Source organism: Pseudomyrmex gracilis, unplaced genomic scaffold, assembly GCF_002006095.1.
Source record: "Pseudomyrmex gracilis isolate BER0280 unplaced genomic scaffold, ASM200609v1 scaffold_327, whole genome shotgun sequence".
Lineage (NCBI taxonomy): Eukaryota > Metazoa > Arthropoda > Insecta > Hymenoptera > Formicidae > Pseudomyrmex > Pseudomyrmex gracilis.
Window position 1 is genome coordinate 123,361 of NW_018020911.1, and position 23,355 is coordinate 146,715.

The following is a 23,355-nucleotide window of genomic DNA, read 5'->3' on the forward strand; positions in this document are numbered from 1 at the left end:
TATTGCAATATATCGGGGTATGAAATGTCTCAGATCGAATACGCCGGAAAAAAAAAACATTTATTGATAATATTTCGATATTAAAAACTGTTTCCTCTATTTTACATGTGTTTTTTTTTGGTTGAGAAAGGAAATTTTNTATTAGTCTTCTTCACTTTGTGAGAAATGTCTATACACACGAATTTTCGAGTGTGCGTGTGTAAACGTCTGGCAAATAAGAGAGCGATTCCNTACTTGAAAAATTCTTTCGTCAAACTGATGCGCGACGAGAAAGATAAACAGAAAAGGCGGCTGCGCTCACACGGCTTGCTATCGCACGTAGAGAAAGAGAAAGAAAGAGAGAGAAAGAGAGAGAGAGAGAGAGAGAGAGAGAGAGAGAGAGAGAGAGAGAGAGAGAGAGAGAAGCCGAGATAACAACGCTGTCGCAGACAGACGGCACGAGTGTCAGATTGATCGAAAGCATGCGATATAATAGTCCGCGCGTCAAGAGAACTTTTGTTCTCTGATTGAGTATATCAAGTATTCCGGTTGAGTAATAAGTGCCAGACGCGTTCGTCATGTCACGCGTCAAATGCAGCGTATTATGCGGCGGCGTTCATTTCCATGGCTTTGTCTGTTATCTAAAAACAAAACNGGTGCGAGAGATGAGGCGTGTGTGTCCCACCACCTCTTGTCGGTAAAAGTTTTGTGCAGACATTCAAAATGGCGGTCTTGCTTTCATCAATGCGATTCCAAATGGAATCAATATGGCAAAATTTTCGCGTCTCCGTGTTAAATTTTCTCTTCCTCTCTCTCTCTCTCTCTCTCTCTCTCTCTCTTGTTACGCAATTTAAGAAAAGAGCAATCGCTAAAATTGCTTTCCAAATTTAAAATCAAAGCTTGAAATCTGCAAAGCAGCATTTTTCTATACACAAAGAGGATTTGATATAGAAGGGACAGAATATTATTTATTTTCTGCAAGTTTATTTATTGATGGCCTTTCGGCTTGCAATACATTTTCACAATATTGCATATAATTTTTTAGTTTTATATTTTGCAATCTTTTTTTTCGGTTGTTTTTTAAATATATATTGTTTTAAAAATGTACTACATTTGAACATTGTGCGTCTAAAATATATTTGTTTACCAATTTACATTGGCATATTATATATGGCTTTTATATTCGCATTTGTTTTTTTTTTTTATCATTTTTTGAAATGTCCACATAAAAATTATTATTTATTAAAACGCACCAAAAATTTGACGTGTCACTCATTAATTAACGTTACGAGTTAATTGATCGTGGCTTGATTTCTTGAACGTCGTCGATATTGTCTTTTTCAGTCTTTGCAACTCCTTCGTACTGAATTTGTCTTCTCGCATCCTGTCGTTTTTGTTCATCTTCCGTCAATATGGTTAAGATAAAACCGATTAATAGAAACACGAATATGCTTATGTGCACCGGAATATCGCCATAAGCTTGTAATAACAATCCCATTGCTACGGTAAATATGACGCCGTAAGCGTTGTTCGTTATGTTAAGAATTCCAGCAGATATGTTCTCCGATTCCGGATACGTGTATTCGGTGCACAAATCGTATCCCAACGACAAATATCCCGACATGAAGAATCTGTAAAAACAAATGCAAAATACGCGCTACTCGCACAAGAAATTGTTACAACTTTTTAAAAAAAACAGGCGAAAGTGTAACATGTACGTTACCCTAGAAAGATCGCCGACACGTATACCATCCATTTAATGGCGAAACAAGTGAACACCGCGAATAATATCTGACCGCATAATGAGAAAAAGTATACAGCCACCGCGGTTTCTCTGTAAAAAATGTAAATTTTCACTTCTCAACAAGTTGCGTGAATTTTTTCACGACAAGCAATCGAATTTGAGAAATTCGAATTATACCTCTGAAACTGTGATTGCAAATATCTCTTTCTTACTTGAACTTGTGCGTTTTGTCAAGGACGATGCCGAAAGTAACGGAACCGGCCATGCCAGTGAGAATTAAAGCCAAGCCAATTCTACCCGCGTCCTCTTCGCCGTTCTACACACACAGAAACACACACGTGTGCAAAAATTTGTTCCATGTGTGAATATATGTGTGTTAAAGAAATATATAAAAATATTCTTTGTATTAGGTAACGTGAATTCGCAAATATTTGCTCCAATTTCCTTCGTTTTATATTTGATTTTCCACGTTGTGTTCAAAATTCACTAAACTCACCTCGAAATGCGCGAGGAATATTTGATTCAGCAACGTTGCGAGGACATTCAACATGCCGATGTTCAGACCGTAGGAATTGCAGAGAATGATAAAGTTTTTGTTTTTGCAGAGCTTTTTAATTGGCCCGACAAATTCCTCACCTTTCTTTCTCTGATTTAGTTTTTGCAGCGCGCGCATTTCGCTCGGCGGTAATTTTGGTTCGTTCTGAAATACTGGAGCAAAATGTACATTGAGAAGATTAAAGCAGCGATAACCTTTTTTTTTTTAGAGAACCGAAACGATCTTTAATTAATTAGTCCATTATCAGGAAAAAGTTTCGAATTAAAGTGAATTGTTAACTGTATCGAAACAGAAACTAGCCACACGTTGAAAATTTGATTAAGACCACATTTCATTGGAACAACCAGACTCGAGTGTGCACTTAATTTTGCTACATTCGCTAATTTAACGAATATTTAAAAAAAAAAAACAAACATTTATTTGTTATTGTTTTTATTTTCATTTTATATTTTCAAAAATATTTATTAATTTAACGGATGTTTTGGAAAAAAACATTTATTTGCTTTTTTGTTTTTAAATAAATAATCAATAAAAAAGCTTTCAGCTACAAAGAATTTTGTTATTTTATTTATTTTTTTCTTGTTAAAACAAAACTACTCAGAATATTTCTCGCAGATTTGCATTTCTTGCGGAATTCTGACGGATTTCTTGAAATCCGTCTTTTTGACGAGTTCCGTTGTTCTGATGTTGAAAAATTACGTATTATATATTAAAACCACTTTGTTAATATAAATATATTGTAAATATTGTTTAGTAATAAAACTTTTTGTATATTACGTTTTTATAAACTTACATAGAAGCACTAGAAGAAATCCAACTGTGCTGACGATTGCAACGATCCAACATAAACGTGACAGATCGCTGCCGACTTCGTCCAAGTTTTCGTGATTTTTCACTATTACCGGTGTCAGGAGAAAGCCCAGTGCCACTCCTAATTGTATGCCAAAAATACCCAGAGACGTGGCAGTCGATAGTTCGCTGGCGGGAAACCATTGCGCGGCCAAACGTCCCGGCGACGGTAATATTAAAGTCTAATAAGCGTAAAGCTTTAATTATCATTGAGAAAATATATGACTGAGCACAATCAAATAATTAGAACAACAGGTAAGAAGATGATACAAAGAATAAGGAAAGCGCGCAAATTAAAAAAAAAAAAAGAAATAAAAAACATCAAGAATTTTTAAAATGATTAAAACTAACAGAAAAAGTTTTTATCCAGGAACCCAAGCAGGTCATGCCGGTTGCCAAGATAGCGGTACAGCGTAGACTGTATCTGTCGGCCACATATGTCGCTGGGAATATGAATATCACGTAACATATCATAAATGACATTGAGGTCCAGTCAACCATTAACGAAGACACTTGGTAATATCTGAATAATATACGAAGAAAGACACTTTGTGTGTATTTATGCATCCGAATGTTTTTAAAGTTTAAAACAAAATTACAATACCTTGTAACTATGTTAGTTATAATCGAGTATTCTATCCACTGACAAGTACTTGATGAGGTATAAATCATGAAAATAGCGAGTATTAGCCATCTTTTTTTGTAAGTTTTTATTTTTAACGGCTCGGTGTCCGATTGCTCGATTTTTTTCATTATTTTTGTCGAATTTTTTACAGCGATTACTTCTCTAAGACTTTTATCTTCTAACGTTGCCATTTCTCGACGCTTTTGCGACACGCGTTTTCGCGACGTGCGCTCACGATGCCAGTCGCTTGAATTACGAAAATTGCACGATTTTTAACTTACGACGAAAAATACGCAAATACTAGAGTTTTTAAATTGTTTGTTCGCGAGAAATATTCAAATTGTCATTCCCGACATTTGTGCAATAATGTCTGTAGATTGTATGTGCGAAACGGTTTACGGCCGCATAAAAACCCGAAATTTCCTTGTCGAATCTTGACTTCCACAAAGTTATATTTTATTTTTTTTCCTGTTTCATGAGTCGATTACACAGATGACACGGCAGTATAAGTTGTTGTTCACAATTGAGACAAAGTGTAACTGTATGTCGGTGACATTACTAACTCGAACGCACAACTTAATCTCACTTGGTAATTTTACCTTATCTCACATTCATGATCAAATAGAATGATTTTATTAGCCTAAAGTCTCAAAAAGGACTTACTTACTTTATCTCGTGATATTTAGTTCTTATCAGCATTTTATATAGCAACAATTTTTGTTTCAAATAGTAATAATTACTAATAATATTTAACTTGATTAATTTGTTATATATATTCACATTACATTGTCTCAGTCATGTGTACAATAAAAATAATATTAATATAAGAGATATTAAAGGTATCTCTGTCTTTCTCTCTCATTATGTTTCACTTGCACACACTTCAACGTATAAAATACATACAGGGGGAATTCCCCTAGTGCCGGACGCTCAAGATTTTTCTTAAATAAAAGGAACGAAGTAATATTTTACTCTTTTTATTTTGCGTTATTTATAACCTCCATATTAGGAATCAAAAATAAAGCAACAAAATAATCACCAATAAAATAGTTAACTTACTTTAACGTTAAACTTTGGTATATGATTTTACAAGATCATTAAGTGGCACCTGGTACCGAACACTGNAAGAGTTACTAACGTAACTCAGAACAGTTTTAATATAATTTGCAGTAATCACATATATATAGTAGTCAGAGAACATTTGGGGATGTCGGCGTCTCGTGTGCCCATTTTTGACATCCTGAACACTGAATCCAGCTTCATTCGTTGTTTTCCAAACAAACTACACAGACTGTCTTCTGGTTTGCCTCTTTGAACATTTTTTCTTAATATTCATGTTGCTTAGATGCATNTTTTAACCTCTGAAAATAATAAACACTACTGTAAAGAAACACGCACAAGATTCGTACTGTTCTGTAACAGGGGAAAACGTTCTGTCCGAAATTAGGGCACAGCAAACGCGTTAAAAACAATTTCTTTTTTTTTGTAAAAACCAGTGCACTGTAAAGTNCACAAAATACAAAGGTAATTAAAAAAACTTGACCAAAAGATATGATAACGCAACTCACGCACGCGTCTTTTGGCCAGGAAAATTAGTAGAGATAATACTTCATAATTTATGCGACGTACCGGCTTCCCGTCAAATGCCGACAATCAATCGATCTCCTTAGCTGTTCACGCNCGACTGGTACGTGTCAAAACCTAATTGTTGCTTGTTCCATCCCTTCTACGGGTTACGCGAAATAACGGCAACGTTTCAAATGTCGCAGACATATAGCTATGTCCGGTATTAGGTGCCGTCCGGCACCATAGGGGAACTCCCCCTATCGTATCGATGCATTCAGAAAATAGCTCCATAGAGAGTCAATTACTGCCATAACTAAAATATTACTTGCTGCAAAGTGCGCACGGCTTGCTACACGCGCTTAATTGTGATACAGTACATATTTCGCTTGGGAATTTATTTATTGCGCGCGCGTGCACGCGAGAATTACGAGGATATCATAATATTTGGTTTTCGATCGAAAACGTACCGCATCAGAAGAGAGAGGGTGTGGATGAATATATAGTTTATTTCGTAATCATATATTGTGAAGTTACTAAATTGAACTTTATGCCTTAGAGTAACAGGGAAGGGAGGGGGGGAGGTTGGAGGACTCTCCGATATTGCGATATCGATACTACCATAGGTTTGATCGGAGAATAGATGTGCACAAGTAATACGCAATACGTTTTCTATCGACGTGAGAATTTTCACACGTCAGNATTTCGTGATATCGGAAAATTCAATTCGGCATTTTTCCAACGTGTTGATTCNNATATAAAATTGAGAACGTCGCTCACGGTCGGCTTAACTGGTAGAGATATAAAAATCCATGCGACATTCTCTTTATGTTCGGATCTAGATTTATATCANTGAAACAAATCTTTCTCAGAACTTAACATGTGTGTTTATTTAAAAATAAACAATAAGAAACTTGTGTATAAATTATATTATATAACTATATAGTCTGCGACGCGCAATTTGTTGTAAGTGAAATAAAACAACTAATTTTAATATTAAAAAAATATGTCAAAAACATATATAGTCGTTTTATGCACTTTTCTCTTTTGCTTCGTTCCAGGGCGATAAAAAAAAAAAAAGAGTGAAACGTTCCGTATAACAGAATTTTATTGGACGCGTTACACGTTAACAATAAAGNCGACGCAAATACAATTTTTTCTTAAACTTACATAACTCTATAGCTTTTATTACAAAATTAAACATCTCTAATGTACCTTTTTCTCATTCGTTAATCTTTTTATTTTCTTTTAAATGCACTGTTATATTAGTTTAATTATTTTTACACAACGATGCGTATTAAAGAAACATTTTGTTGTAAGTCAAAAGGAAACGTCGTACATATAGAAACGTACAATTGTCATTGTAAAAATATGTNATTCGTGTGCTTCACCGCTCCCGTATATAACCGAGTTCCTCGCGCGTACATCTAATACATATTTTCACTTAACAAATTGTCACGATTACTTATACCTTTTTCGTTTTACGCACAATTACTTTTTTCCAATTACTTGTATGTGTGCGCAAATATATTACAAATAATCAATTGCTATTCTCGCGGAATTGAAGGAAATAATCGCGCGCGTTCGGAGTTTTATAAATGTTTCATTAAAATCTACACACATTTTATCGGTTATTCGATTGTTATTGTATGTTACTGCGTTACAGTTTTTTAATGTGATTTTTGATGGTAATTTGCGGGTGTGTCGCTCTAAATATACACATATATATACATAGAGAGAGTGCGCTTTAAACACTGTTTCAATTCACCGAGCAACAGTTCACGGGGGTGATGAGAAAGTTATATTACACAGATACATTCATAACAGATTATCCTTATTACATATGTATGTGTTTGTTGGCTAGTTTCGAATATAATAATATGTCGTCATCGGCCGGACGTTTATCGAGACGCTTACACTTTAATTCCAACAATTTTCAAGAGTCTTTTCACACTCTACGAAAATTTTGTTTTCATATGTTTTATATATAAACACGGTATTTTTGTACAGAAATGTCTATAGAAAATCAACGAGTAATTAATTAATTAATTAATTAATTAATTAATTGTTAATTGTGTATAACGATTCTGATGGTGAAAGGAAATATTTTGAAATATTATCAAAACTCATTTCAAATATTAGGTAATTCAAATGCGGTCATAACTACAAAATTATCAATGCAATGCGCTTTGATAAAGAGAGCCATATCGATAATTACGAGAACGCGCACATCCTTTTGTAAGGTGAGCAGACCGATATTGACAGTATTGCATCAATATCAGCCGCATTGAGGCAGATTTAATTTTTTTTTTTCTTTTTTTTTTCTTTTTAATAAAATGTGTGGTGCTCGGTCGCGCACATATTATTTGCATNTTTTCAATGACGATAATAAACCATTGTTAATATATCGGATATCCGAATNCTGAATAAATATTTCACATAATAATTGAATATCGATAAAGGAGATATCTACTCTCCGGTCTTCTATTATTTCATTCATTTGAATCCCATCCGGCTTTATAAAGTCTAATTTTCTCTGATGAAGATACGTTTCGTCCAATTCATATCGTACGAATATGCGTATTATTTCAGAATTAAATTCTATCTTTTTGTGTGTGTGTGTGTGTGTGTATACGCGTTGCTTTCAAAAACGTAATAAAAATAGAAAAATATGTTTTCTTTTCTTTTAACGGGTAGAACCAGAGATAATTCACGATGACACGTTGATGAACACGTGTTTGTTTCTTACAAAAAAAAAAAAAAAACTAATTAAATCTTAACAAATAATTAGCACGATTATTATCTCTTATCTTGTACGTTTGCTCGACAAAGTTGAACTCGAATTGAGTTTAAGTTCGCACGGCACATCCTGTAAAACTACATGATGCATCNAGACGTATCGAGGACTTAACACGCGTTTCAAGGTGTGTGTTTCATTTGTATATTCTCGATAAATTTGAAATCGACCTTTTTTTCGTGAATAAATTATACGACGATATATAAATTATCTTTCTCTCAATTTNCGATAAAATTTGGTTTTGAATCGCAAATTTTTGCCGCGATCGAATNGAGCGACATACATGTATAATTAAAACCCCAAAAAAATAAAGAGAGAAAATAGACTGAGAATGCGTAAATAAAAAGATAAGATAGAGTGGTATCATCGTGGAAGCGCCGGTCTTCTGTGCTATCTAGTTTATCGTTCACGCGTTAAACAGTATAAATTATTATTAATCGTAGTCGCGCTTTTTAGACGCGATCGAGTCTTTTTNCAGGCTATAATTTTATTACAGCGTTATCTAACGGGCACGTCTAATGTACACATTTCTCTTTTTTTTATGTAAATTCTAACATGTATGTAAAATATTCAAACATTTTTCACAAAACAATCGAACAATTAATCAAATCAATATTTTCGGTAAAATGTGTTATCGTTATCCCACGATCGCGATTCGCGATCAATGAGCGCTAACGATATCAGTTAATTAACAGTTGTATAATGACCCATTTATTATTATTATTATTATTATTATTATTATTATTATTATTATTATTATTATTATTATTTACAAGAAAAACTCGCGAGATAGAGGCTTAAGCTACTGAACTATGTTCGCGATTTTAGTCCGCGCGACTTTGTGTCGAGATTTGTACATATATAATATAACTCAATTATCGTTAGATCATTCTCCTAACTTACAAATTTACAAACGCATGTAGGAAGATATACGAGAGAGTAATGTCCCAACAGAATCGTATATACTTTCTAGCGCGCAGCCTTCCAATAATTACGTGTATAACAATGATACAGAATATATATATATATATGTATATAACGGATAAATAGGGGATTAATAACACGGATTGCGATATGTTCCACTTTCCTTTTTTTTTATAACTCGATAGACAACAGATATTTTGTTTTCTATCGCCACGACTCTCTCGCACACACATTTATTTCGATTATTTGATCCCAAAACACATGTAGTACAGTTTGTATAAATGTTGTATGCCGCGTATCAATACTCCCATGTATAAAGGTACAATACATTTATAAATTTACAAATATCGCACACAATTTTTTCGTTTTTCGTAATCTTTGATGTGTTCTCATCGTGCTCATACGTTCTGTTGAATTCTTACGTCGTCGTGGCACGACGATGAGGTGCTTGGGGACGAGTCGATTTCGATCGCGTTTTTTTCTTAAAAAAAACGTGTATGTACAATCAAAATAATCTAGTCCCGTCTAAGATAAAAGTATATGTTACGACACATACGTAGATATGGCATGTAAAATATAGCACGGAACATAGAAAGCAAAAAAAAAAAAATTTATAACATAAATAATCGTATTACGTATATAAAGAACATATTAAGCGTACGTTAATCTGTACAGATAGACTGATCCCCGGATGTGTTTTTCGGAAGCAAAATCGCGCGAGTAATTACAAGCACTTATAATTATACAACTCGATTGCCTCGTGATGCGAGGAAGGGAAGCTCTCTCATGGCTCTTTAGTTTTAGCAAACAAAATTGTGTTTTATTCTCTCTGTTGCGCATTCATTTTAATAATGTATTTTTAACCGGAGCTATTCATTTAGCGAGTGACAAAGTAAATTTTTTTTAATTTTTAAATTAAAGTTGTGAATTTTTTGATTGGACTTTTTAGGCTATCCGCTATAAAAGCACTCAATTGCGCGTTTCAATTAAAACTCTTGCTTCTCGATGTGTNAAAAATCGTGTTCGGTTAAATAAGCGGTACACGACGTGAAATTGTAAAATTCATAACTCGTTAAATTTATTTTGCATGAGAATCGTAATAATTCCACGAAAGATATTACGACACAACGTGTATCTTATAAATGTCGAATTTAACATGCTGCAGCGAGTTTCTATCGACATATATATTTTTGCTTGCAAAAAAAAAAAAAAAAATAAAGAAACAGTATTGCATCTCCCCGAGAAAGCTGGATTGTTATCGAACCACGTCAACGAAACGGTGAAAACAGGGAAAAGGTTAAAGCAATTCCTCGTTATCGTCCGAAGCACCGTACATCTGCGGCCTCCTCTCCAAAAGTCGCTGCTGCTGTTGCGCTTGTTGTTGTTGCTGTTGCTGCTGCTGCTGCTGCTGCTGCTGCCGATTTTGGAGAAGCGCGATACTGGCGGCCTTATAGTTAATCGGCCCGTACGACCTGTAGTCCACGTCCGCGTAATCGAGATCCGAGAATTCCGGTTTGAAGGGCTGCGTTAAACAGAAAATGACAAATATCTCGGGATGAAAATGGCCTGTTTTTCAGACAATACGAGTGTTTAGAAGACGTCTTTGACGTGCTTTTTTTTTTTTNTCTTTTTTTTATGTAAATTCTAACATGTATGTAAAATATTCAAACATTTTTCACAAAACAATCGAACAATTAATCAAATCAATATTTTCGGTAAAATGTGTTATCGTTATCCCACGATCGCGATTCGCGATCAATGAGCGCTAACGATATCAGTTAATTAAAAGTTGTGTATAATGACCCATTATTATTATTATTATTATTTACAAGAAAAACTCGCGAGACAGAGGTTTAAGCCACTGAACTATGTTCGCGATTTTAATCCGCGCGACTTTGTGTCGAGATTTGTACATATATAATATAACTCAATTATCGTTAGATTATTCTCTTAACTTACAAATTTACAAACGCATGTAAGAAGATATACGAGAGAGTAATGTCCCAACAGAATCGTATATACTTTCTAGCGCGCAGCCTTCCAATAATTACGTGTATAACAATGATACAGAATATATATATATATATGTATATAACGGATAAATAGGGGATTAATAACACGGATTGCGATATGTTCCACTTTCCTTTTTTTTTATAACTCGATAGACAACAGATATTTTGTTTTCTATCGCCACGACTCTCTCGCACACACATTTATTTCGATTATTTGATCCCAAAACACATGTAGTACAGTTTGTATAAATGTTGTATGCCGCGTATCAATACTCCCATGTATAAAGGTACAATACATTTATAAATTTACAAATATCGCACACAATTTTTTCGTTTTTCGTAATCTTTGATGTGTTCTCATCGTGCTCATACGTTCTGTTGAATTCTTACGTCGTCGTGGCACGACGATGAGGTGCTTGGGGACGAGTCGATTTCGATCGCGTTTTTTTCTTAAAAAAAACGTGTATGTACAATCAAAATAATCTAGTCCCGTCTAAGNTAAAAGTATATGTTACGACACATACGTAGATATGGCATGTAAAATATAGCACGGAACATAGAAAGCAAAAAAAAAAAAATTTATAACATAAATAATCGTATTACGTATATAAAGAACATATTAAGCGTACGTTAATCTGTACAGATAGACTGATCCCCGGATGTGTTTTTCGGAAGCAAAATCGCGCGAGTAATTACAAGCACTTATAATTATACAACTCGATTGCCTCGTGATGCGAGGAAGGGAAGCTCTCTCATGGCTCTTTGGTTTTAGCGAACAAAATTGTGTTTTATTCTCTCTGTTGCGCATTCATTTTAATAATGTATTTTTAACCGGAGCTATTCATTTAGCGAGTGACAAAGTAAATTTTTTTTAATTTTTAAATTAAAGTTGTGAATTTTTTGATTGGACTTTTTAGGCTATCCGCTATAAAAGCACTCAATTGCGCGTTTCAATTAAAACTCTTGCTTCTCGATGTGTGAAAAATCGTGTTCGGTTAAATAAGCGGTACACGACGTGAAATTGTAAAATTCATAACTCGTTAAATTTATTTTGCATGAGAATCGTAATAATTCCACGAAAGACATTACGACGCAACGTGTATCTTATAAATGTCGAATTTAACATGCTGCAGCGAGTTTCTATCGACATATATATTTTTGCTTGCAAAAAAAAAAAAAAAAATAAAGAAACAGTATTGCATCTCCCCGAGAAAGCTGGATTGTTATCGAACCACGTCAACGAAACGGTGAAAACAGGGAAAAGGTTAAAGCAATTCCTCGTTATCGTCCGAAGCACCGTACATCTGCGGCCTCCTCTCCAAAAGTCGCTGCTGCTGTTGCGCTTGTTGTTGTTGCTGTTGCTGCTGCTGCTGCTGCTGCTGCTGCCGATTTTGGAGAAGCGCGATACTGGCGGCCTTATAGTTAATCGGCCCGTACGACCTGTAGTCCACGTCCGCGTAATCGAGATCCGAGAATTCCGGTTTGAAGGGCTGCGTTAAACAGAAAATGACAAATATCTCGGGATGAAAATGGCCTGTTTTTCAGACAATACGAGTGTTTAGAAGACGTCTTTGACGTGCTTTTTTTTTTTTCAATGTTTTAATGTAAAATTTCGATCTCTCTTCTCGGTATGTAAAAAAAAAAAAAAACTTTAGTTCACGAAAAATACGTTGTAATTTAAATGAGTCTACAAAGAGAGATTTCACACAAGTAATCAAGAGTTAAGACGTCTTTTCAACTTCTATATTGTCCGAGTTCTCTTTCTCTCTCTCTATTTTTTTTTCTCTTTCTCTCTCTTTCTTTCTCTAATCGTGTTGCACGGACGATTACACACACAATAGTTCTACGGCGGACTGTTCGCGAAGTTTCGTAACACACGGATTCGCTGTGCAAGCGATCGACAAATGACCTGGTGCGCCATTTCGGGTATTAAGCTCTCTCGTTTGTCGANGTCAGTCAATTAGGCAACGACGCGTCTAGGACGAATACATGAGTCGGACAACGGATCTCATTGAAAGGGGTTGAGAGAATTATTAAGCAACTATTGAACGTTTGAATAACTTGTAAAAAATCTTAGCTCCCGTCAACTGTTAAAATTAAACGTGATGTATCATCATCGTGTTACATGCCGGACGTTTGAATATCAAATGCGTAGAGTTCTGAAATTGAAAGGAACTGTCGTTTCAACTTGGTATACATTGTAATACATAATTCATTGAAAGCTTTTGTCGGTCTGGCAAGAATGACAACCACAGTCGTCGTATATGGTAATTGACAGTTGACAAAGATTCGCATTTTGCAAAGATATATTGAATATTTCTCTCTCAATTTACATACAAGTGTAATATCATGCGACANAATGAAGCTGTAATGTCAACATTTCAGAATATTTTTTAGCAAACATCCTAACAATTTTCTATGAAGCAAGCGACGTTTATATAATATATACGTTTATACTAAATAAGCGAAAGTAAGAAAAAAAAGGAATAAATAAATATTGAAAGTAATTTGCAAGAAAACAGTATATGTAAAAAATGTACGTAATTTAAATGAAGTAAAATTATAATTCTCTATACAATTTTCTAACAAAGCAAGGTTATAATAAAATGTGAACTCGGCTACACGTAAGCAAAATTAAACAAATAATGAAAATAAAATGTAAAGAAAATTGCAAGAAAATAATAAATGTAAAGAAAATTATTTAATTTATAAAGGAAATGTGAAATTGAAGTGCTAACTCTACACACAAGAGAATGAAGCGAAGTTGACGTTCTTTCCGCATCTCTTGCTAATATGAACATTCTGTATGTATTTGTAGAATCTCAATTCGTAATGTCTCAATTTACGTTATGCGTGTAAGCAACGTGACGTACTCCGTACAATGTACCTACAAGATTTNTCGGACGCCAAACTGTCCTAGTAAATGTACGTATCGCTCTTTGTCACTTGACCCTCCTATGAACAAACATTGATATATACAATTGATATGCGTGCAACAATTCTTTTGTTCTGTTTTTGTTTGTTTTTTTTTTTCGTTTTTCATATTTTATTGTGTCTTTTTTTTATCAGCCGCCTTGCGGGCGAGTATATACGTTCGAGAGAGATACAGAAACATGCAAGATGTACCAATTGAAGATACACCCATTGAAGAAAAATCGTTTCTCGACAAATTGGAAGCGAAATTACTGGCAGTTTGTTCCGGAAAACACGTTTTACACACGTGTAAATAATTTCCACGAAAAGTCAATAAAAGGATTTTAATCNCGAGATTAAGTGTACACGCTGCACAAATAATAACGTTCCGTTCTATTCTATTTACTCTCTTCTTGCTTTAAGTCTTCAGAGCAGTGGATTTCTCCTCCGAATTGTTCCTCCGGTGATTTTTTTTTTTTTTTTTTGTTAGAAAATACTTACGATGATATATATAATCGGTAGTACCTATTTGAAACATCCAGAAAATCACGTTAGGTACGTGTGTTATGTCAATAAAATAGTTTTGTTTCTGGAAAGAAATGTTTGTGAACCTGGTAAAAGTAACGGCGCACATTGTTTGTAAGATAATATATAAAATTATAAACGCGCGCACGAAAATACGCAGGTTAAAGGTTGCCTTTCGCAAGCATCAAAAAGCACAAAGTTGATGTATCGTGCCTTAAAATTTAAGGAGTGATTGTTAAATCGAAAGCAGAAAATATAAATAAATTAAAAACTAAAAACGCAACAAGCATCAAACACAAAGAATTAAAATAAACTGAATAAAACGCGCACGCAAAACTGAATAAACGAAAACGTCACACAAGACAAAAGCTCAATCGTTAGATTGGCATCGGAAAGAAAGTGATATCTCGAGGAGAAAATAAGCAGAAGAGGAAAAACGAAGAGAAAATATATATATATATGTCAACTTTGCCCTACCTTTAAAGGTGACGTACGTAGAAGAATAGCGTAAAAGAACATGTTCTCAGCACGCGCGGAAGTATATTATACCTTTATAAGACGCAGGAGAGTACCGGGGTCTCGGGGGACTTTAAACAAATTGCCACGGATTCCTCAGATAAAATGCGATCAGTCGCGCGAGGAGCGTGTCGCGTCGCGTTCTCCGGTAGTCGAACGTCGCTCCGGTGCGACGATCACGCCAAGAGGATTCGAAATCACAAGAGAATTCGGGCCACTAACCTTTAGACATCGATCTCCTGACCGACATCTCGGAAGTGAAGTTCAGCGTATTGCATTATCGTGGGCGCGGACGGCTTGCGGGTGTCGTCTAGTGTAGTTGATAGTCTCGTCTTCGACGTTTTGCCGCGAATTTTCGCATCGTTCGCGTCACTCGCGAATTGCGGCGTGTTGTTATCGGCGACGCAGCGATTCGACTGGCGCTCCCACGGCTGCTGTTGTTGCTGCTGACGCGCCACCGTCGAGTTTAATCTGGGAAATTCGGTGGAACACTCCGCAATGTCCTCGTCCTCGTAGTAGTGCGGATACGAGATCTTGTACATCCTCTCGGGTACGCCCAAGTCCGGGATCTGACGGAAGACGGTCTCGCGCGCGGGCGAGTTCTCGATAGAGCCGTCGTTACGTCGTTGCGGAGGAGGAACGGTGTTGTCTCCTCTCTGTGCGCGATTCTGCTTCGATTTGCTTCGATCGCTCGGCGCTCGATTCCGATACTTTCGATTACGCTCGTTACGCCGATTCGTCGCGTGTCGACGCGACGACGACTGCCTCGCGTCATGATTAATCTGGCCGTAACTCGGCGGCGGTTGTTGTTGCTCCTCGTCCTGATGCACCGCGGGCGGATGATTGCCGGTATTGGCGGCCTCGCGGTGCATCAGGGTGGACGGCCGGATATTGTTAGTGTGGACGAAAGAGGTCTGCAGAGGACTAACTATCGAGGATTGGTAGAGGTTTCGCGTTAGTGGCAGTGTTAGTTGGTTCGAACTGTTGCTCGGTAACGGGTAACTGTACTGCTGCATCTCCTGCCGATGCTGCTGCTGCTGGTAGTGTTCTTTGTAGTTGAATAGGCTGTCGGTCTGCAACAGGCATGGTTAGTAGTTGGGATCAGGCTAGACGCGAACGCGCGAGATTTTGTTAAAAAGAAAAAAAAACAAACGACGTGGTGTGGAATGTGCATGAGAGAGAAACCGCGGACGGGGTTGAGAAATTACTTTCGTTTCTTCTTCTGTTTCGCAGAAAATAAATATACTATGTATGTACAAAAGCGATTATCGCTGCGTTCCGTTCTATACGAACGTTATTAGGTATCGGTATTGTTATTTCGACGCAATCATAAAAAGCCACATCAATAGATCGATTTCACAGAGGAAATTTGATGTGTAAATACGAGTACGGTTCGCGATCAGTTCACATACAATTTATGTTAATCTATTGTTTAAACGATAGACAATAAGAGAGAGAGAGAGAGAGACAGACAGAGAGAGAGAAAAGAGCATGCCGGTAATATTTCGTGCTATATAATTTCAACGTGTGCGCTTTCACAGTCGGGTCGTTTGTGCAACGATTCCATAACAATATCTGGCGAAAACTGTTGCTCCGATATTAATGTATACTAATATACCTGGTGTAGTATTTTGTCAAACGTATTTAATCAAGTTGCACTCGCATATTTGTAACAGCAAAATCGCGCGCAAGGTTTGTGTGGCTCGATGATAAAAGAAAAAGATATCCTTTGTTGAAGAGATTACTTTTACGCAAACAAACACATTGTACGAACGAATATTGCGAATGTCGTAATTGCAATATTGTCGTTTGAAGTAATATCTCAGATCCGTCCGTATTCGAAACATAGTAAAGAGAGTTCATTGGTTAAGCGTGTGTGTGTGTGACAGTGGAAAACTTACTTGACGCGCGGCCAACATGCACAAGGGCGGTCGCTACATAGATGCCCGGATCCAGCTTAGCAGGGAAAATATGATTTCCGATTATAACTCGGCTTCCAGCAACTCAACCTCCTACTTGCTCGAAGCTGCTGTATTATATCTATTACGGACACGTAAATACGTACTCATGCAGTAGGCGCGAGATGCTAAATGTTACTCAAGGTGCTTAAAAAGGAAACGAAAATGACTTTTACGTTCGTTGGACGTTGCTTTTTCGCAACGATCGCAGCTTAATGCGACCGGGCGCAGTTCGCTCGTAATTAAAGGAATTACAAAAAGCAATCGTTCACGTAATTGACGCAGAAAATCTCGCGAGAATCTGCAGTTAAGTCGCGCGATTTTTTTTTCTTTTTTTTTAGAAAGATTTAAACTATTTTTTTCTTCAACTACGGAGCTACGTAAGAAGATAAAATTACGTCTAATTCTTATCACAGACTAGCGTGACTAAATTATACGCTGCTAAAGCAAATTATAAGATTAGTAACATAATTGTATCTAATGCGATGTTTACTGGGGGATTCATGTCTAATTAATATAAAATATTAGTTTTTAAAATTATAAAAAAAAATTAAGACTATGGATATTCTTTCCTCTGTAACTTGTAATTTTATAATTGAACAAGGAATTTTTTTGTGTGAAATTTTTGAAATCACTTGTAATTAACAAGTAAATATCTATCATCAATGAGTCATTTTGTCCGATTGCCGGTAAAGTTCGTCGGAGATTGAAAATTACAAATAACTAATATTTCGAAAAAATACAGTTCTACACGACTATAATATGACCGTTGGTGTCACAACATTAAAATCAGTAAAATGCCACTTTGACAATACGAGCCGACAATGCGAAACGATCGCGAAGCGAGAAACCGCAACGTCCGCGAACGTCATCAGATGTAGGGACTTCGTATCAAAGATCATCGATGGATGACAAACCTTAAGCTTAGGCAACGAAGCGTTTTTCGGCGGAAAAACGGGAGGTGGGACATTTTGGTAAGTGTGTTTGGACGGATCGGTTTTTCTGGACGTCCTCGGCATCGGTATCGGCGGCGGTGGCGGCGGCGGCGATGACGGCGGTGGCGATGACGGAGGCGGCGGCGTCGTCGGTGACAGCGGCGGTAAGATCGGCGTGGACGGAGCCGATCGACTTAACAAGCTGACCGACGCCGACGCCTGGCTCAAAGTCAGGGACGGCGCGTCCTCCATCGATCGTAAGATAGTCGCGATCGTGGTCGTGCTGTCGGTCTTGTGCGGACACTTATAGATCGGTATCGCGTANAGCTCGTACTTTCTGCGAATGCTCTCGTGTCTGCGGCACAGCCGCAACGAATAAAATTGCTGCGAGTGCTTCTGCTTGCGTCGTCGTGGCTTCAAGGTGTTGTATTTGAGCATCGGAGAATTGCTCCTGGGCACGTTGTAAACATTGTAGTNAGGACCCAGATGGCTCATGGTCGACTCGTAACCGGAACTGCCGTCGCAGAGGCTGAGAGCCCGGCTGGGTGGCCGCGAGGAACACAGCGATGCCGTGACAGAATGATGCAACGTGCCATGCAAAGCCGAAACTCGGGCAAACTTAGGAGAAACCAACTAAAACAAAACGCAGCCAGCGGCCATTCGCATATACACACCGTATATATACTGATAGTAATCTTTGACTGTGTCTCGTCGGGTCGGGCCATAGTTCTGTGCTGACTAACGTTCGATTATCGCGGACCGATGACAACGCGGTAAACAACTCTTCGTGTACATCCCCGTAGGGTAATCCCCGTTTCGGCGATCGCGCTAACTTAATTAGCGATGGGAAATTTCGTATAGCAGATTGACCGGAAAAGACGCTCTTCCGCCGTAGGACGTAAGTAGGCAATCTATGTCAATTTCTGAGTTGCTATTGGCGCTTTGGTCGAGGATCACTGATAAAGTTACGCCGCGTTTCCCAGTGATGATTGAACTTGTGCTCTAATATTATACACTTGCTAACTCGAGGTTGTTTCCGAGGTTTGCGATTCTAACAACGTTACATTCTATTGNGTTAGATATTGATTGAACTGATCGATTGATGTTCCGTTAGAGATTAATCAAAGAGACATTTTACGAAAATATTCAATTATTCACAAAACCAGAAGTTTTACATGTGAAATCAAATTATTTCAAGAATTACTCGGAACAATTAAAGCAGAAACTTTATCGAGCAACAATTCAAACCTGAATACAATATAATATACAAACGCACCAACAACCGTATTTTGATAAGTCAATTAATTTTGTTTGTTGTTTTTGAATTTTGCAAGAAATTGAAATACATCACGGCGTAACACCTGGAAAATGGCGCATACCGCGAGTATTGTCAATGCGTTAGGACAATCACCCATTAGGCATTCGCTCTAATTATCGAATGCCCGTACCAGTAACCGTGCTTATTGCCTCTCATCGAATTATTCACTGATTGATTCTGATTGCGCGGGGATTGTGAATACTAGCGAATTAGGTAAACCGATTCGGCTAATTTCGCTTGGCGCGCTTGCCAAAATGAGCTTTGCGCTTGTGAATGTTTGCGATGTTAAACAAGAGGTGTTCTCTACTAAATAAAACCGGTTCATCAGTATAATTGGAATTTGTAAATTTTTGAAAAAAATGAAATTTTGAATATTTGTTTGCAAACATGTTGGTATTACAGAGATTTAAATAATTATAAGCGTGTGATCGTAGATATAAGTACTTTTCTGGCATTTTATATACATAATAAACTACGTCTAAACTACGAGCAATTTATTAAAAAAAGATCACAAGCTATCGGTACCGCATATAATAATTACCTCCTTACTGCTTGGTTTTAATACGAATATAACAAAAGCATTAATAATCTAAATTTACGTATTTACACACAATATTTTTCGTCCCATCTGTATATCGACAGTCGAGAGTTATTTACCGAATTAATTTTTCCACTTATTAATAGGAACTGAAAGACAACCAGTTTTTTCTCGATAAAATTATTATCCTCATACTGAAGAACGTAAGTAACGCTTCTGTTGTATGCGTGTAATCAAACAATTTATTCATTAATCAGCACAAAACCCAGCCACATCGATCCCGATGAAAATAATAACGTAATTGTTATTACGTTTTTGTTTTTAAAAACCGTTCGTGCGGAGTTTGCATATTCCGTTGTGAGACACGAATTCTTGGAAAACTCATTGCAGCAATCTATATCTTATCTAAAGAAAACGTTAGTGCGAGTTCGATTAAGTTGAAAAAAAAAAAAAAAGAAGTAAGCAGTGAATTTATTTCTGTCAAAGTATAATAGAAATGCTCGTTACACTCGTACAGCACTGAATTACCTGTCCCGCCACGATGTTCGTTTTTTTTCTTGCCATATTGATTGGCCCATAAGACTTACTATATAGCTAATAAAAGTAGTTTCACAAGTTTGTAAAAAATGTATCGAGGCAGCGCGAAGAATTAATAGCACAAGCCAGCTTACTTGCTAATAACTAACACACAGGTTCGTTTACTTCTCATCGGTAAATTATCCCCGCATTATATATAACCGTTATAAATTACCAATAGGTATTGCAATTATCTGTAAGAACGATCGATAAAACGTTATCTCGCACAACAACGGTGCGTAATGTACATGTTATATAAAAATAATTATGTGACAAGCCGACGAGCGAGCGCGAAGTGAAGTGCATAAACTCATTTGAATAATTAATGAGATTTGAAAGAGAGTTCAGAGGAAAATGACAAATTCATATTTGTTAATATGATGCACAGGTGTTTTTTTTTTTTGTCTTTTTTTTTTTTTAAGGTAGATAAAGAAGGACAGCAGAGTATAACGTTATTGTTGATGAAAATTTTGATGAAAATTTTAATTTCGATCCGCAGTCCGTTTTTCTCCGCGCAAAGTATTATCATTTTCATAATTAAAACGCTTCGTCAAATCCATGTCCCACGTGACGTGGCTATTTTCAGCAAAATAGAGATTGCGCAACATTATAACTAGACCAACAAGCNACCGACAATTGTGTATTTATCGCTATCGATGCGAAATAATGACAGCAAATTACCAGTTGCGTAACTTTAATAACCACTTTCTATTCAAATTGACTATAATTCTCTTGTATTTTCTTAACATATATATTATGTATAAATGTATTAGCATATAGAAATGTCAAAACACATTTAGAGAAAAAAAATAAAATCACATTTTTTAACGTTAACAGGAAACGGCAAAATTGCCGTCAGGTATGTAACATATGAGAGAATAATGTTTCGGATGAAAATAACTGTCGATTCGATCGTATTACCATCAAAACAGATTCGCGCGCACAAAGAACCCGATTCGAATCGAATTTACGTTGTGTAGGAGGATATATTCTTTGTAGAATATAGGCGACAATTCAGAAGAACGCTATATATTTACTCGCTCGCGACGCGGCGCGGAATTGGTTGAAATGGAAGAATTTGCATCGTAAAAGTTTCCGACAATGTAATCGAATGCGTTTTTGAAGTATGAGAAACTCGAACAATAATAGTGGCTCACGTAGTTTTGTGAGCTTTTCATTACGAAGAAGAAATGAGATACCTTCGTTTACACACAACGGTACTTTTCCGCGCGTAAATGCAAAACACAAAAGTCCGCATCCACGTTTGAATTATTCAGATTTCTTTAACACGTATGTGCCACACACACAGACACACACACACACACACTTATTCATTCTATTTTATTTGCGCATTTCATATTTTGTAATAAAGTTCGTTATCGTAAAAGATATTGCGATTCTTTTGATGAAGGAAAATCACCTCGACTCCGATTCTAATTATTCAAATGCCAACAGTAAGAGAACCCAGTTGTGAAATGGTGTAATTAATTATTTAAACGTCTGCTCGGGTGAATCAATTAGCCGCGATAACGCGATGGAACGCGGGTGGGTGCGCTCGTAAAAAGAGGTCCGGGAGAAGGCGGGGTAGGGGTAGTAACGAATGCACCTGGTGGATGTAATTCGATAAAGTAGACGAATATCGTGGGCGTTCGTGGTCTGTGCACGCGGTCTCTTAATTGCGGGTACGGCAATACGGTGGACAGAGAGAGAGAGAGAGAGAGAGAGAAAGAGAGAGAAAGAGCGAGTCGCTGAGAAAGAAACGCCGTTATAAGGGTCGAAAGGGACTTCAACGATTGAGCTTCCACAAAGTGAGCGCAATACGAAGGAACCATATGTCTAAGTAGCGAGGCGCGCTCCTAAGTGCTGAAGGCCTTCGAAACCACGGAAGAGGTTGAGAGAGAGAGAGAGAGAGAGAGGAGGGAACACGGCGTAGAGGGTTGTGCTAATATCCATCTTCCCTCACGGCCTCTCTTCGCCGCATTTCACTCGCTATCACCTCTCAAACGTATTTTCAGTCAGTTTGGGTCAGTGAAAGGAACCGGTAATCAACGAGCTGTTCACGAAATTCCGTGGCGAACTGATGGAAAATGCATCAAATATTAGTATACGATAATGTCTAAAGTCATTTCACTTCAAAGTAGTCCTTGAACTGTATCGCTCGTCTAAACAGAAAAAAATATAAAAGGAGCTAAATTTGTTTTTAATTTTAAGCATCTTTTTCCTTACAGAAAAAAAAAAACAATTGAAATGTGCTCCACTGTGGCTTTGATGCCCAATGTTACAAATGGCGCAGATCTTTCGCGACTGATATATTTGCTGTCATTATTTCCACAATTACGCTAATAACGTAGGTAGGGTTACAAGTCGAGTCTAGCTCATGCTCTCTGACAAAACGCTACCGTCGTTTTCTTATGCGATAATCATCAAACTAACCTTGTTAGGCGGCGCTTGGATCCCGTGGAAAGGCAAATTTTCGTAGAACGTCTTTGTCCCGGAGTCGGGAAGAGCTTCCGACACGCTGTTCACATGATTGTTATTCGCTTGATTGGGATCTGCAATTGCAAAAAGAGCGTGACTTTGCATAAATTTCCGTGACACGAATCGTCTAGGAGAGACAGCAATGGTGTAGACCCGAGCGAGGTTTTTTTTTTTTCACGCGCGATCGATACGTACCAATACATACTCGCTTCATCCAATCAAAAAAAAAATAAAAAATAAAAAAAAATTAAACGAACTTTTGCTAGCGTAATAAAAGATAGAAAAGTGTGACGCAATAATTGTGAAGCCCCGAAACAGATTGCGACTTCGAATTGGATTCCAAGATGCAGTTTGCATGAGATTAAAAAATTCCGTGCAATCGGTCAATGTAATTTCTCTCTTAACAGAAATTCCGAATTTTCTAAGTCCCGCGACTCAATACCAGAGATTCCAATTCTCGATTTTTCTCTCGCTTCTTCTATTTCTCTGATTCGCGCTTCACACATCACGGTTCTCACTACGATCGTACACGTAAGTGCTTACTCAAAG

At 37.0% G+C, this 23,355-nt stretch overlaps 3 protein-coding genes across 3 annotated transcripts; all 3 read right to left on the minus strand.

Annotated features, from left to right (window-relative positions):
• Positions 1–960: 960 nt before the first annotated feature.
• On the minus strand, positions 961–4,497 carry LOC109860085 (feline leukemia virus subgroup C receptor-related protein 2-like). The gene is given in 7 exon segments (XM_020438944.1): positions 961–1,610; positions 1,703–1,813; positions 1,936–2,039; positions 2,220–2,431; positions 3,073–3,310; positions 3,399–3,651; positions 3,733–4,497. Coding segments are annotated over 7 exon segments (1,476 nt in total). The 5' UTR covers positions 3,945–4,497; the 3' UTR covers positions 961–1,264.
• A 5,837-nt stretch (positions 4,498–10,334) lies between these two features.
• On the minus strand, positions 10,335–12,970 carry LOC109860101 (forkhead box protein O-like). The gene is made up of 3 exons (XM_020438969.1): positions 12,959–12,970; positions 12,347–12,539; positions 10,335–10,603 (listed from the first exon to the last, which is right to left on the minus strand). The coding sequence occupies exons 1-3, from the start codon at positions 12,968–12,970 to the stop codon at positions 10,335–10,337; spliced, it is 474 nt and encodes a 157-aa protein (XP_020294558.1).
• LOC109860102 lies at positions 11,032–23,020 on the minus strand. The gene is made up of 4 exons (XM_020438970.1): positions 23,002–23,020; positions 22,762–22,880; positions 15,226–16,076; positions 11,032–12,539 (listed from the first exon to the last, which is right to left on the minus strand). The coding sequence occupies exons 1-3, from the start codon at positions 23,018–23,020 to the stop codon at positions 15,228–15,230; spliced, it is 987 nt and encodes a 328-aa protein (XP_020294559.1). The 3' UTR covers positions 11,032–12,539; positions 15,226–15,227.
• Positions 23,021–23,355: the final 335 nt, after the last annotated feature.

What these genes read in the sequence shown, in the direction of transcription:
- LOC109860101 (XM_020438969.1), bottom strand. An exon ending in GAGGAGGCCGCAGATGTACG is followed by an intron (nt 10,604 to 12,346) that starts GTGCTTCGGACG and finishes TCTGAAAAACAG; the next exon opens with GCCATTTTCATCCCGAGATA.
- LOC109860102 (XM_020438970.1), bottom strand. An exon ending in TCCAAGCGCCGCCTAACAAG is followed by an intron (nt 16,077 to 22,761) that starts GTTAGTTTGATG and finishes TGCCTGTTGCAG; the next exon opens with ACCGACAGCCTATTCAACTA.